The sequence below is a fragment of the Mustela lutreola genome, chromosome 12 (genome assembly GCF_030435805.1).
Source record: "Mustela lutreola isolate mMusLut2 chromosome 12, mMusLut2.pri, whole genome shotgun sequence".
NCBI lineage: Eukaryota > Metazoa > Chordata > Mammalia > Carnivora > Mustelidae > Mustela > Mustela lutreola.
This window is the reverse complement of record NC_081301.1, coordinates 81,833,747-81,850,034: the sequence shown is the minus strand read 5'-3', so window position 1 is coordinate 81,850,034 and position 16,288 is coordinate 81,833,747. Positions and strand designations below refer to the sequence as shown.

At 48.0% G+C, this 16,288-nt stretch overlaps 1 protein-coding gene across 1 annotated transcript in view; it reads left to right on the top strand.

The window, feature by feature from the left end:
* Positions 1-13,415, top strand: part of PSAT1 (phosphoserine aminotransferase 1) — a 28,855-nt gene extending 15,440 nt beyond the window's left edge. The window contains exons 7-9 of the mRNA XM_059142487.1: positions 3,822-3,950; positions 10,917-11,054; positions 12,217-13,415. Coding sequence (XP_058998470.1) covers positions 3,822-3,950; positions 10,917-11,054; positions 12,217-12,322 — 373 coding nt within the window. The 3' untranslated portion in view covers positions 12,323-13,415. The remainder of the gene's footprint in view (positions 1-3,821; positions 3,951-10,916; positions 11,055-12,216) is intronic.
* Positions 13,416-16,288: the final 2,873 nt, after the last annotated feature.

The following is a 16,288-nucleotide window of genomic DNA, read 5'->3' as shown; positions in this document are numbered from 1 at the left end:
CCCCAAGATCATGACCATGAGTCCGATGTTTAACCGACTGAGCACCCCCCGGGCACCCCTCTGCTCTCCTTCTGTGAGCCTCAGCACACAGAGTACATTGTATTACTTAAGAAAATTAATGTGTTCTAGGGGCGCCTGGGTGGCTCAGTGGTTTAAGCCTCTGCCTTCAGCTCAGGTCATGATCTCAGGGTCCTGGGATCGAGCCCCACATCGGGCTCTCTGCTCAGCGGGGAGACTGCTTCCCCCTCTCTCTCTGCCTACTTGTGATCTCTGTCTATCAAATAAATAAATAAAAATCTAAAAAAAAAAAAAAAGAAAATTAACATGTTCTTAACAAAGGTTTCTGGAGCAAGCAGAAACTGCTGGGGTAGCTGCTGTTAACTGCTGTGTGTCTGGGCCTATGCAAGTACCCAGAGCCATGTATTCTGCAAGTGGAAATTTACCATATGGACTGTTCTGTGGATTCCTTTTTTTCTCCCCAGCAATATGCCATGTGCAGTATACTCTTACACTCTAATACAGCTTAAATGTCTGCCTTTTTTCTTTCTTCCCCTTTGAGGTGCTGTATGGTATTCTGTGGATCTCCTGTGGTTTATTGAGTTACTTATCAATAGGTGGCTTTAGATGGTGAACTTGCTGCTGTGTGAAGCCGGTGGCGTTTTAGAAGTAAAGGGAGAAATCAGGCATGTTCCACTGATGTGTGGGGAGAATTGAGGTGAAGTTGCACAGCTGCGTAAGCATCAATGTCCCCTGGGTTTTGAAGAGTTTGGATTGTGTGGGGGTAGCAATCTGAGTTAATCATGAATGAGAAGCCTCAGGGAGAACCTGCTTCCTTCTGAGGGGTCAGCCTCAGGCTGAGGCCTCACAGGAGGCCTGGGGCGTGGGCAGCCAGCGAGTGAAGCAGGGCAGGGGCAGGGGTGGGGGTGGGGGGTGCTTTCTGCTCATCGGCTGCTCAGATCCCCAAGATCAGGGCCGGGGCGCCTGCAGAACAGAGAGCCTGGGTGACTCAGTGGGTTAAAGCCTCCGCCTTCTGCTCAGGTCATGATCCCAGAGTCCTGGGATCAAGCCCCACGTCGGGCTCTCTGCTCAGCAGGGAGCCTGCTTCCTCCTCTCTCTCTGCTTGCCTCTCTGCCTACCTGTAATCTCTGTCTGTCAAATAAATAAATAAAGTCTTAAAAAAAAATCAGCAGGGCGTGTGAGCGTGAGTCTGAGCTCAACAGCCACAGAGAGGGAGGTGTGTTGGGGCTGAGGACTGGCTGGATTTGGGGGCCTGCCCTGGGCCTTGCTGCAGCCTTGAACTTGAGTAGTGAGAAAGCAGTAAGGGAATTCAGGGTCACAGGGCTATGGGTAGAAGCACAATGTGGCCTCTGAAGAGTAATGAACAGGCACACATGGCTCTGCTTGGATCACGGGGCAGGGTTTGTGGGGGAGTGAGCAGTTTGGGGTTAGATAGGAATTCCAGAGCATCTTCCTGAACAGAGCGGTGGGCGGGCAGCATCCTCTCTGGAACACACATGCACACACGTGTGCCATGAAGCTGTTGTAGCCCCTGCACTTGGCAGCTGTTTCTGGGAGGTTTGGTGCCAGCCGGGCTGCCCCACGAGCAGGGGAGGTCATGGTGGGGGGTCCTGGAGCCCCTCCTGAACCAGATGCCTTGGTTACTGTGGAAGGAGCTTGGGCTTTGGAGTCAGAGCAACCCGGTTGTAATCTTGGCTTTATCGGCCACTTAATGGGTGATCTTGGCCAAATTAAGCTCCCCAAAGCTCAGTTTCCTCATCTGTAAAATGGGCTGTTGGTAGCTCTGACCTCAGGATTATTGTGATGAGCGAAAGGGAGAACAGCTAGCAGGGCGCCTGGCCCCATAACAGATGTTAGGAAATACTCTGGCCTCTTTCTTCTTTCTCGTTGTCTTTCTGATTCTCAGTCTCGATCCAGAGAGCTACAGCTGTGGCCCCAAATTACTCAGGGACTCTTCTCTGCTTCCTTCCTTCCTTTTCTGCCACTAGCTACTGTTTCTCATTCCTCAAGCAGGGAAGCCTCCGGAACGCCTTTTTTTTTCTTTTTTTTTTAAAGATTTTATTTATTTATTTGACAGATAGAGATCACAAGTAGGCAGACAGGCAGGCAGAGAGAGGGAGAGGAGGAAGCAGGCTCCCTGCAGAGCAGAGAGCCCTATGCGGGACTCGATCCCAGGACCCTGAGATCATGGCCTGAGCTGAAGGCAGCGGCTTAACCCACTGAGCCCCCCAGTCACCCTCCAGAAAGCCTTTTACATGGCTTTGGGTGCCCATTGCCTACCGAGCAGCCTGGCATTGACTTCCGCTTAACTTCTGGATGTGGAAACACCAGAATCCTCTACCTACCAGGTTGAGACAGTGAATGAACTGGCCAGAGCTTCTGGCTGTTAGAGTGTTTTCCAGATCCAGTGATCTCCTGCTTCAACTTGTCATGGTGGAAAGAGCCCCGTGGTGTTAATAAACAAGGTAGCTCTTGTCCAGGGTTTAGCATCCTGGATCATCGCTGGGCATTGACTCCTGGCAACTCAGTTTGCACAGATTCCCATGAGGGGACTGGCTTTGTCCCACCTCTGGAGAGTGCCTAGCTGAGAGCTGGTCTTCATATTCCCAGCTCAAGAGGATGGAGTCTCTTCCCTTGGACACCTGTGTTCCTGTCCCTACAGACTTTCAGGCAGGTGCACTCGGAGCCCTTGGTACCTTTTTAAGAGACGAGCTTTCAGAAGACCATTGGGAAACCACTCACCGCGCTTCAACACTGTGTGTGTTTGGTTTAGTTTTGGGGGCTTTGTAATGAAGATGGCACTATCTACACTTGTGTGACCTAGCTACCAGGTGCTGGACCCTGCACTAAGCACTTTCCCCAACCCATCTCCTAGTCTCTCTTCTCTAGTCCTCTCGGGCCCCGAGGGCTCAAGAAAGGAACCCTCCCAAGTTTCACGAGCAGCCGAGGGGCCCTGGCTCCTGGAACCAGGGACCCAGATTCCCCCCCACCCCTTTTCCCATCTGCTCTGTTTCTGATCATTGCTTCTTTCTGCTGGAATATTGACTTCTTTTTCTCAGATGAGTCTCCTTCAGAGACTCACAATGTCACCAACACACAGGTCTGCGTCTCTGTGCTCACTCCCAAGTCAGAGAGTCCCAGGGAGGGCTCTAATTGTCCCAATTAGGTCCCCAGCCCTGCTGTGAGACCAGGGGACAAGGGACCCAGCTGGCTCTGCCTGTTGGGTGGGGATGGGGTTAGGAGGATCAGGGCAGCTAAAATGCCAGGTGTCCCCCATAGGGAGGTAGGCCTCCCTCTTTCCAGGTGGGAAAGCCAAGGTTGGGATTCCCAAGGTGAATAACCCTGAGTGGTCTTCTTAGTTAGTGGCAGCAGCCGTGGAACTAGAGTCAGGACTGACTCTGAGCCTGGGCTCCTAGCGTCTTGCCACACTGCCTCCCGCCAAGTAGAGGGCCTCATGGGAGGGCTCAGGGGTAGAAAAGCTGAACGCTGCTTCAGGTCTCCCACAGCCATGGAGTCCAAGTCATGGACACAGAGAAATAGAAAGTAAGTGAGTGAATGGTACAAACTATGGGATGGATGGGCAGAGGGCTCTATGAGTGTAGGAAGTGAAGGGGTTAACTGGGTGGGGATGGGGAGCCAGGGTCCTGAGGACACCTGGTGCAACGAGAGAGGAGGATTTGCATTAGGGCTGGGGCTGGACAGGTAGGGATTGGTGTGAGCTCGAGAGGAGTCTATAATTAAAACATTTTTTCTGAATGTCTTATGCAAAGCAGAGCTAGATGGATTTTTAATCTTTATTTCAGCATCTACGTCATGGGCTTGGTCCTGGAGTGGATTAAGAACAATGGCGGGGCCGCAGCCATGGAGAAGCTCAGCGCCATCAAATCGCAGATGATTTATGATATTATTGATAATTCTCAAGGATTCTATGTGTAAGTTGATGCGCTTTCATCTCACAGTTGGCCTCTTGTGCATTTTAAAATGTGTATATGTCGTGTGCCTTTGAGGAGTCGACATCGTCCCTTTACTTGAGCTCTTAGAAGTGCGGTGATCTGGGAAGTCCAGGGCCCCAGGATTACGGGGCAGGTGAGCTCTTCCCTTGTGCATCCCCACCTGGGGAACCCCAGGGGTGTTGATGTTTCTCACACCAAAGATCTCACCTTCCTCCTAGCGTAGACCCCTTCTCCCACTGTCTGCTTCCTCTGTAGGGCTCCTGGGAAAAAACACGTGTACTTGCTAAAAGCTCTCAGCATTACTCAGGGACTCTGCTGGAGAACCTTGTATAAATACCCATTCCTGGGCCCCTCAGCTGGGTCACTTCACTTTTTTTTTAAGTTTTATTTGTTTGAGAGAGAGAGAGAATCTAAAGCAGACTCCACTTTGAGCTCAGAGCCCTACCCGGGGCTCGATCCCACAACCCTGGGATCATAACCGGAGCTGAAATCAAGAATTGGACACTCAAGCAACTGAGCTGCCTAGGCACCCCAGGTCACTTACCTTTTTTAGGAAAGTTCACTGCTTCCCTTCTAGGACGGATGTCACCATCCCAAGCCTGCCATCTGTGAATGGTATTGGCTATGGTATGAGGAGAGTTCTAGTTAAACATTGTTGTGACCAGATGAATCATGAATGTGCGTTGACCGCTGGACGAGAGTGTATGGGTCTTGCATTAGCCTCGTAGGACTGCTGGAACAAAGACGCAGGAACTTGGTGGCTTAAAACAACAGAAACCTGTTCACACTCCTCTGGAGGCCAGAAGGGCAGGGCGTTGGCAAGACCCTACTCCCTCCAGAGGCTCTAGGGAGGAATCCCTTCTTGGTCTCTTCCAGTTTCCGGTGGCTCCAGGTAGCTCTTGGCTTGTTGGTGTTGTCAGCCTGGTCTCTGGCTTCACCTTTGTTGGGTGTCTTCATTTCTGGTTGTTGGATTTAGGGCCTCCCCAGATATCCAGGATGATTGATCACAACTAGAGGCCTGTAACTTAATGACATCTGCAAAGACCCTTTTTCCAAATAGGTCACATCCACAAGTTCTGGGGGTTGTCCAGTCCCCTAATAGAGACCTCTCACCAAAATGCTGGGTGTGATGCACCCAGTACATTGCCTGGCACACAGGGAGCTTGATAGATGGCTCTTTTCATTAACGTTGCCCTGCCTTCAAAGTGTCAGATGTATGAGGCTTTATGCTGTGTGTGTGTGTGTGTGTGCGTGCGCATGCTACACATAGGTGTTTGTACACATTTGCACGCATATATGTAAACGCATACTCATTTTCCAAGCCTGGGACCTCCTCCTCAAGGACCACTACTCTTTTGGGGTCAATGATAGTAACTGACCAATAGTAACAGGAGAGTGTACACTCTTCTTTGAGAATTCATGTGCCACACAGGATGGATAAAATGGTACTTTAACCCTGACTTCTAATATGTCCCTGTGACCACCCAAGGGTGGGGGTTGGGGGGTTATTTTCGGAGCAGATAGGATAAAGCAGCATGTTTCTGCTACCTCTGCCCTTAAAATGCTTGTTGCCTGTTCCCCTGAGTTCTTGCCGTGCAGTGACCCTCCAGCCATAGGCCCTAGGGGAGTTGAGTTTGGCTACATGCCTTAGCCTCTAGGCTCCTTTCCCGGTGGGGAGAAGGGGTGCACACTGTGCTTTCTGCCTGCTCTGGGTCTGTGCCACAGCCAAGTGCAGACTGGGGGCTTGGCAGATGGTCTAAGAAGTTCCCAGCCAAGGGCTAAATAGTTAGAAGCTTGGAGCAGTAAGAGGATAGGACGACTTAGCCTGTAGGGGGTGTAGGCTTGTTGTTGGTTTTTTAGGTTTGTTTGTTTGTTTGTTTGTTTGTTTTTAATGAGTTTTACTAGAGTTAGTCAGAGGAGGGCAAAACTACTGTTAGGGATTTTTTGGAAGGCGGGAATGATCCCTGCAAAGGTATTGAGGGAAGAAAGAATATTGTGCTTGGGGAGCAAAGAGTGGGTTTTCTGGAGGTGATGATTATGCTGACTTAGAAGGAAGGTAGGGAAAGGTCTGAAGACATGTTTCGTCCACCTGTTCAGTCCTTTGTTCACCTTTCTACCTGTCTACCCACCATCCACGTTTCTATCTGTGATCTATCCAGCCACCCAGGACATCGCCCATCTCTCTGGCAGCCACCCACACCCCTGTGCACCCATGCGTCCACCCATCCACTCACACACCCATCCGTCCGTTCATCCATCCACTGTCTGACCATCCAGCCCATGTTCCTGAGCACCTACTCTCGGCTAACTGTTCTAGGCTCCGGGATGCCCAGAAGAATAGGCATCTCTTCTGACTCCCTAAAAGTGCTCAGAAACCTGAACGTGAGGAAAAGCACTTGGTTATTGTGGAGGCCAAATTTTCTAGTAGCTTTTGATTCCATTTATTTCTCAGGAGATGTGTAGGAACAAAATGGGGAGACAGAAAGAAATAATGATGCCTCTGGAAAAATCCAGGAATTAGAAACAAAACAGAACATAGGAGGAAGCCCGGGAATCCCTGGATTTCCTTTCCCCCAAGCTTTAAACTCCAAGCACCCAATCCGGCATTTCTCAGAAGGTAGCCTGCTGTGGCCAGCACGGCGGGTGGGTTGTCTCCTGGGCAATCAGGTCACCTTCCCTCCCACCGCCCCCAAACTTCTCATTTTCTTATGTACAGCCTTGACCCAGAATTTTCATCTTCTTCAGAGTAAACCTCTTTCTGGGAACTTCCATCCGCCCTGGGCTGCCGGCCCAGAAAATGTCAGCCTGGTGCCTGAGTTCACGCGGGACGCTGTTACTGGAGTCCGCAGGCCTTTGCTTGCTCCCTGCTCCGCGTTCCCTGTGGAGTGCTTGATAGCGGTTTCTGGGATCATTGGATTTTCAGGAAATGCTCCACTTCTCTTTCGAACTATAGAAATACGGCGCCAAAAGGGAGGTGAACAGTTTTTTTTTTAAAAGATTTTATTTATTTGAGAGAGAGAGGGAGAGCACAAGCAGGGGGAGCTGCAGGCAGAGGGAGAGGGAGAAGCAGCCTCCCCGATGAGCAAGGATACTGATGTCCAGCTGGATGCCAGGACCCTGGGGTCATGACCTGCGCCGAAGGCAGACCCTTAACGACTGAGCCACCCAGGCGCTCTGGAGGTGAACAGTTTTAAAGAGAAATACCAAGTAATCTAGAAATACGAGACTGAACCGAGTTCTGGGCAGTTTCCTGGGGGCTGTGAGCCTCGTAGAGATGCCGAGACTGGATGAAACAGCCGTCGAAGTCCCTCTCTTCCTCATATGGCCTAACCACCCTCGTGGTGCTGGTCGACCCTGACTTAAGCCCACGTGGACAGTGTAGCATTCTGGGTAGAGAACCCCCTCTTTGCCATTTATTAGCATGTGACCTTGAGCCAACGACCTAACGGATACAATGGGCATACTCCTTATGACTGCCTTGAGGACTTAAGTGAAAATCCATGTGAATAAAGAATATACAACAGGGCTTAAGAACATGGGCTCCCTTGTGGGTTAATTTGCATAAAGCGCTAGAAGCAGTACTTGGCATCTAAGGAACATTCCTTAAGAGTTAGTTCCTAATATTATTTTGGGTTACAATGGAAAGCACTCAGAATGCTGGCTTCTGATATTCAAAAGATGTCCAAGTGATAGTGTCCATATCCAGACCCGAGGTCACCTTTCTCGCTACCTTCATGTGGGGACCAGACCCTGGGAAAGAGAGGAGTGTGTGATGGGTCTAGCGATAACCCTAACATAAAGGGAAGCAGGCAGAGCCCTAGTCTTTATAGATACTAACCCTTTGTCAGCACAGCCCTGTGAAGCAGACACTGAAGGCTTTTTTCCGGAGGCACAGACAGGTGAAGGGGCAGCTGGGAAATGGGAACAAGCCAGGATATGCACAGGAGGGGTGACACGGGGGGCTGCTTCCAGGGTCCTTTTTTTTTTTTTTTTTTAAGATTTTATTTCTTTATTTGCCGGAGACAGAGAAACAGTATAAGCAGGGGGAGTGGCAGGCAGAGGGAGAAGCAAGCAGGCTCCCTGCTGAACAAGGAGCTGGATGTGGGACTCGATCCCAGGACCCTGAGATCATGACCTAAGCTGAAGGCAGAGGCTTAACCCACTGAGCCACCCAGGTGCTCCCTGACCAGGACACGTCTTTGTAAGAGCTTTCTAGCAGGTCTCTCCACTTTTTGGTGTTCCACACTCCATTCTCTCCTCTGTGTGCTAGTGTTCCTTTTCTAAAATTCACATTTCATGTTGTTGCAACCTGATTGCTCCTCCTGGCTCAAGGACCCAGTCTAGTTCCCCTCAGTGTATCTGCAGGCTCCGCCCCCCCCCCCCCCCCCCCCCCCACCGTCCGGGCCCAGCCCCTGGCCAGGAAGCCCAACCCTGCAGTTCCCGGAGTTCTTGCTGGGGGTCCCCCAGGGCTTTGTAGATGCAGTTTTGCCAGAATGGCCTTCCTTCCGGCTTACCCCATCCTAACCTTGCCATGTCGCTCTGAAACATTTCAGCTTTCTCTTGGGCAGAATTCCTTGCTCGGCTGTGTGCTACTTGACCTCTGACGTGGCATGTTAACTCCCTATACAGCCATCTCACTAGATCGGGAGCAGTGAATCCCCTAGAATCCTTGTTCCCCTTCCTGATCCTTCTCCCAGAGACTGTCTCAGGCACCATGTAAATCATTTGTTGTGTGCGGACTCGTGGCTCCCGTGATAACCATCCACTTTCGTGTTAGGATGGGTCCATTTAGGGTGCTGGACTGTAAATAAGTCTTCCTCCTTTTAATTTTTTTTCCCCTTAAATTAGACGTGCTCTTTGCCTGGCACTTCTATAATTAGACCTTCCTTCGGGGAGCCGGAGGCAGCAGGATATCAGGAGGGTAGCCAGAATTTTTAATTTAAATGTCAGCCACGAAACCTACCACCTCGTGGAAGGGTGGTGCGCAGAATTCAGGCTCAAAGACCATTCCAGAAACTTGATTTCCCTGCTTGGCATCTCTTTTTCCTGTAGGTGCGCACTTGACTCCTATTAACTTTAGCAAGAATTATGTATGTGCCCTTAGGGGAGAGCATGACTTTTCACGGGGGGCTTCCTCACACTGCTTTTATTTGCTGTTTAATTTTAATGAATCACATCCTGTACAAGTGTGAAAATAAAACAGGGTGAGCTTAAAAATGGAGAAGGGGTGATTACATGTTCTCCTACTTTTATTCTGGAGTGGATGCCCGCTCCTCCCTTTGTCTCCTTTGACTGTCAATGGACCATAATTTTGGCTGCTGATTTTTCAAATCAGAAACTGAAGTCAAAATACTAACCTCTCCTAGATAAAAACTCACACATCTTTCATTTTTTGAGAGTTTGGAGAAGCCTTCTGCAAAATGCTGGGACCAAAAAGATGAATTTGTTGAATTTAACGGATACTTAGCTTGTTTTACTATGTTCTAGACACTGTTTTATTTTTATTTTTATTTAAAAAATTTTTTTTAAACATTTTAATTATTTATTTGACAGAGAGAGCACAAGCAGGGGGAGCAGCAGAGGGAGAGGAAGAAGCAGACTCCCCCACTAGGCAGGGAGCCTGAAGCAGGGCTCGATCCCAGGACCCCAAAATCATGACCTGAACTGAAAGCAGACGCTTAACTGACTTAGCCACCCAGGCACCCCCTCAGACACTGTTTTTGCATCACAGAACACACAAGCCAGTTTTTGTTAAAGCAACAACTTAGTAATAATTTTTTTGCTTTTGACTTTGGGTCAGCAGGCTGGGCTGGACTTCGCTGGGTGGTTCTTCGGCTGTTCTCACCTGGAGTATGTATTTAGAGTCCACGGTGATTCACCTGCAGCCGGCCATCGACAGTGACCTCACAGACATGTCTGGGAGTTGGTGCTGGCTGTTGCTGGTCTCCTGTTACCAGCAGTCTAGCTCAGGCTTGCCCACGTGGCAGCCATGTTTTAAGAGGGCAGATATAGAGGCTGTATTCCCCTTGAGGCTTGGGCTTGGAGGTTGCATAGCAACCCTGATGGTGCAGTTTCTTGGTTAAAGCAAGTCACAAGGCCAGCCGGATTCAAAAGGTGTGGAGAGGAGTGCCTGGGTTTCTTAGTCAGTTAAGTGGCTGCTTTTAGCTCAGGTCATGATCTCAGGGTCCTGGGATCAGCAGCGAGTCTGCTTCTCTTTCTCCCTTTGCCCCCCTCCCTGCTCATGCTCACTTTCTCTAATCAACCAACCAACCAATCAATCAATCAATCTTAAAAAAAAAAATGTGAAGAACTAGACCCCACTTCTTGCCTGGAGGGCTGTAGCGAATTTGTGGCCACTTAGAAGCCACAAACTCCCCCTATAAATACTGGCTCACTTAAATCTTACATCAACCTTAGTAGGTAGGTTCCATTAATCTCCCCAGAATACATGAGGAAAGTGAGACACAACAGAGAGGTTCAGTAAGTTGCTCAGGGTCACACAGCTTGGGGCAGTGCAGTGTGACAAGGGCTTTGAAAGCTGTTAATGGCTGAGTCCCTCAGCCACTGTTAGGACCAGCATATATATGTATTTTTTTCGCTAGCCTTATAGAGAGAGGGTCACTCACATCTCCATGTGGTTGCCATGAAAGGTTCCTATATGTTGTGCCTCTGAGCTCTCACAGCTGGTCTGAAATGAAGGTATTATTTCCATTATTCAGGTGAGGGAACTGAGGCTCATGGAAATTAAGTACAAGTCATACAAGAGAATGCTAACTCACTGTTCCATATGCAAGAGAGTTCTCCCTAAAAATTATCCATGTCCTGGGGCAGATTTTTTTTTTAAACTTCTGTTTGTATTGACAATGTTTAAAGCAGTGTTTCTGTTGATTTGTTAGTGGCTATTGCACATTTCAGAAAAGTAGCTGGAATAATCATGTTTTTCAGATGTCCAGTGGAGCCCAAGTATAGAAGCAAGATGAATATTCCATTCCGCATTGGCAATGCCAAAGGAGACGATGCTTTAGAAAAAAGATTTCTCGATAAAGCTCTTGAACTCAATATGATCTCCTTGAAAGGACATAGGTGAGTGAGTACACATCAACAAACTCACCAAAGAATTGGTTTAGTGGGTTTTTTTTTCTTTTCCTTTTTTTTTTTTTTTGTTTTGTTTTTGAGAGATAGAGCACCCACATAAGTGGGAGTGGGGCTTGATCTCTGACCCTGAGATTATGATCTGAGCATGAATCAGGGGTTGGATGCTTAAGCAACTGAGCCACCCAGGTGCCCCATAGTTTTTCAAATGTAGAACAAAACCTATCTACCCATCTAGGAGTCTCCAAGCTGGGAGTAGCTGCTGTTGTAACTGTTGGAAAGACCAGTTGTCACAGGATAATCCTTTTTAAAAAATATCTTATTATTTATTTATTTGAGAGAGAGAATACGTGAGTGAGAATGGGGGTAAGAGAAGGAGAGGGAGAGAGAGACTCTTAAGCCGGCTCCATGCCGAGCACAGAGCCCAACATGGGGCTTGATCTCATGAGCCTGAGATCATAACTTGAGCTGAAATCAAGAGCTGGTTTCTCTAACAATGGAGCCACCCAGGTACCCCTTGGATTTTATTTTTAAGTGATCTCCACACCCAACAGGGGGCTTGAACTTACAACCCTGAGACCGGGAGTCACATGCTCCACCAGCTGAGCCAGGCAGGCGCCCTTCTTTTGCCTGCGAAACCCTTAGCATGATTCCCTGGCTGAGCGTGCAGTGGGGCCACCTCTGCAGGCTTTTGTCATAATTCCCTTGGACAAATCTCTGAAATGGCTTTTACGGCCCTAAGGCTTCCATCCCTTGACTGGAGAGAACAGATCCCTGTTGCTCTGGCTGAACATCAAATAGTTAATCCTGCATGCTCTATGAAAAGTGTGTGTCCTTACCACAGGGGAGGCGAGACACTGGCCCCCAGTGGTTGCCTGCCCCCGCCTTCCTCCGAGCAGGCCCATCAGATACCTGACTGAGTTAATCCAGGTTACGTGTGGGCATGATGGTCTGTCGCTACATTAGGGAGAATTTTCTTGTGATGAGAATTTTCTTGTGATGTGCTGGCCACCTGGGGGCTTTCAGGTGACAGGTTGGATATGATGGCCTCAGGTGCTGTGTCTCTCTTAGGAGTGGGTGACTGGAAAGGCCGTCGTCTCGATGCTCAGTTAGATGCTTTTGTTCTCACTGGCTGCATCTTTGGTTGCTCTAGGTCTGTGGGAGGCATCCGGGCCTCTCTGTATAATGCTGTCACGATTGAGGATGTTCAAAAGCTGGCGGCCTTCATGAAGAACTTTCTGGAGATGCATCAACTATGAACACATCTTGACCAGTATATACTCTGCCCTTGAACAGTGTATAAAATCTAAAGTAACTTGGGAATGAGGACAGAAACCTAGCAAACATGGTATTTTTCTCGAGTGAACGTGCTTATTACAGATCTCAGTTTTTTTTAAAGAATGACAGCAGAACATCTACAGCTCTGCAAAGCTGGTGGGTTTAACGGCCTTCACCTTAATTCTCACGTGAACTGGAAGCATTTAAAAAAAAAAAAAAAATCTCCCTTTAGCTTTTCTAGCGAATTCTGGCTAACTTTGTCTTTGCTGCTACTTTTTCTAGTTAGATCTCAATATTCAAATCTGCCTGTGGCCTTAATGATGCAAATTGAAGTTACTGATTTCTGGAGACACTCAGGCAGGGCACGGAGGCTGGGTGAGGACCGGGATTCAACAGGTGCTGAGTCTTGATCCTTTACAAAATGACATGGTGGCGTCTCCTGGTTCTGCACCTGGTAATTCGGGTCCACACTGCCTGTGTGGTGATGGTTAGGGGTTCCAGGCTCAAGGGCAAGCTGGGGGATCTTTCTTTATCCTGTTACTCTCGTTAAAGAGATAAAAGTGACATACTGTATGTTCACATGGCAAAGTCTGTTTTTAATACCAAATAGTTTATATCTCTGTGCAGTCTGTTTCTAATAATACGGTTCTTGGGGATGCACATAGAGACTAAAGAAAATTTGTTAGAATCCTTAACCTCACGTATTATGGGTTAACGCTTGCAACGGTGTGTCCCTTCTCTCTCCAAAATACCTGCTTCACAGGGTTTAGAAGTTCTCTGATTTCCTTTTATGTTCCTTTTAGTGGATAGAAGAGAAGGTTGCTTGGTTGCTATGTTCTTTTTTTTTTTTCGGTTAAGCTGTTAAATTAAAATTCTCTCTTAAGCTCCCTTCTCGTTGGTTCACTTGACAGTTTTTTATAGTGTTGGACCAGTGATGCTGTGAGTTCTGGAGAACCTTCGCTGAAGAGTTTTTTCCCTGTTGTTTGTCCATTGTCAGTATTTCTCTTGACTGTGTGGAAGACATGAAAGTCCTAAAACATCTAAACGTTTGTCAATAAATTTCCTTACCTGCTATTTATTAATGTATGTGTGTATGTTAAGAAACCTCTACACCCAGTGTGGGGCTTGAACTTACAACCTGGAGAGATCAAGAATCATGTGCTCAGGCGCCTGGGTGGCTTAGTGGGTTAAGCCGCTGCCTTCGGCTCAGGTCACGATCTCAGGGTCCTGGGATCAAGTCCCACATCGGGCTCTCTGCTCAGCAGGGAGCCTGCTTCCTCCTCTCTCTCTCTGCCTGCCTCTCTGCCTACTTGTGATCTCTCTCTGTCAAATAAATAAATAAAATCTTAAAAAAAAAAAAAAAGAATCATGTGCTCTACTGACTGAGCTAGCCAGGCACCCCACCTTACCTGCTTTTAAACAGATTGTTCTGTTAAAAACTTTGTGATGGAAAAACTTGAGTCTGAAAGTAGGATCTGATAAGGGTAATTTAGTTCCACCAAAGGTGTAAGTCTTGAGTCCTGTGCATCCATTTTTTTTTTAATGACTTGGTATACCATGGTGGCTTTCCATGGGCTCTTGGAATGGACATTATCAAGAAACCACCTTCCAGCACAGCTCATGGTATAAAGGTCTATGAACTCTGTCCCACCTAGGCCAGAAACATGCCCATAGGACACTTCTGAGCTATCTCTCTATTTTGTTGGATTATGTAACAAGGACTGTGCTGATCTCTTATTCTAGCTCAGCATCAATTAATTGGGTTATTTGCATTCCCCTGGTCAGTGCTACACTTCCCTTGTCTTTGTTCTCATCTGTAAAAAGAAGGATTGAAGTAACTCCCCCACTTGTCCCAGAGATGTTTAAGAGCTTCAAGCAAGGAGTCAAGGCAGGATATGAATAATAACTACAATCAATGTTTATATAGCAAAGCCAGCCGGTCCATGGAATCCTCCTCAGTGTTTACATGAAACAGTGCTCAGAGTCAACCTCGCTTTTCTCATCCTTTCCTGGTGGTTGCAAGCCCCTGTGCTTTGTACCAACCCCAAGCCTCAAACTTCCACTTACTTCCATTCCTGTCTCCAGGGTCTGCTCTGATGTTGGCCCTTGGCGGATTATTTCTACAGCCTGGTCTCCCCTAGGCCCCCTCCCTTGCACAGCTAGTAGGCCTGGAGTTCCCGCCTCGTTTGAGCCTCCATCAAAACGGTGTTCTTTTTTTTTTTTTTTTTTTTTTTTTAAGATCTTATTTATTTGACAGAGATCACAAGTAGGGGGAGAAGCAGGCAGAGAGAGGAGGAAGCAGGCTCCCTGTTGAGCAGACAGCCTGATGCGGGGCTCGATCCCAGGACCCTGGGACCATGACCGGAGCCGAAGGCAGAGGCTTTAACCCACTGAGCCACCCAGGTGCCCCTGGAATGGTGTTCTTACGGGGTGACCCTTTCGCCCCTCACAGGCCTGCATTCCCTACCAAGGTGTCTGCTTCTCTGCCCCTCCCCTTAGAGCGTCATGGAAGGAGCCTTGTTTCTCCACTTCTGGTACCTGGCATCCTTGCCTTTCAGGGGTACTCAGTAGTCGTCTGTTCGAGGAATGAGGAGTCTTATGCAGGTCGTATTGGTCTTCCTGAGTTTTATGAACTGAACCTGGAATAGAGGCAGATGCACAATCTTAACAGATATGGATTTTTTTTTTTAATTTTTAAAACCTTAGTGTATGGTACAATTTCACTTTCCACTACAATGGTCAACTAGGACTCCGTGGTTGAACAGGGATTTTGAAAGTCTTGGAGAGCTCCCTGACTCATCGTTATAAATCTGTGAAAATGGTCAGTGGACAGCATCCATATAAGTACAAAGGGGAGTCACTTGTTGGAACACAGATTGCTGGAAAATGCTTGTCAAGTGAAAACCTTGGCCTTTGTGTGTCTCAGGTGAATGAACTGATGCCAGTCTGCTGACCACAGGGAGAGAAGTGTGAGGGAAGATAAGTGTACAGGCTCCCGGGTCAGCAGGCTGCGAGAGCCAGAACCAGCCAGCCTTCCCTTGAAGATAAGCAGAGCAGACAAAATCAGTGTCTTTCAGGCCTCGGGGAGTCTAAGGCACAACGGCCTCACATTCCTCCAGATACTCCCAAATCCCCCGCCAACCCCCCGCAAGCTGAATTTGAGGTTTTATTTTTCTCCTTCAAAATTGTTCCCAGTACATAGTCATTCTAATGCTGCTTGGGTGAGAAAAAACAAAATTGTTTCCATATTCCTTCTTTTTCTTTTTTTTTAAGATTTTATTTATTTATTTGACAGAGATCACAAGTAGGCAGAGAGGCAGACAGAGAAAGAGGGAAGCAGTCTCCCTGCCAAGCAGAGAGCCCGACGTGGGACTTGATCCCAGGACCCTGAGATTATGACCTGAGCCAAAGGCGGTGGCTTAACCTACTGAGCCACCCAGGCGCCCCCAGATTCCTTACGTTTACCTCCACACGCTACTTGGTCTCCCAACACGGTGGTTCTGTTCTTTGCACAAGAAACAAACCATGTTCTGTCTCCAAGTCTTCATTCCCCACTGGTCTGTGTTTATCTGTCCAATGAGCCTTCATCACCATTTAGCTGATGCTGGAAGGTTTGACAAGCCCTTTGGTGAACTAGGTGATGTAACAAATAATTATTCCTTTCCCCCCAGTTCCGAGCTGAAGGAACCACTAAGACCCATAAAAGGGACAAGACCCACTGATAGATTAGATGTTCATTTCCGCTGAAGGCATTAGCAGGTCTGACCTTGTATCACTTCGTGATTAATGTTTGTTGTAACGTGTTCTTTGGAAGGAAAATAAAATGAGGAAGAATTTTCTCACATTTGATCAGAATGAACATAATTAAAAAGTGAAATGCTACTGGGTTTGGGAAGAAATCAATCACTGTAATTGGAAAGAAGATTCCTTGCCTCCGTCGGTAATTG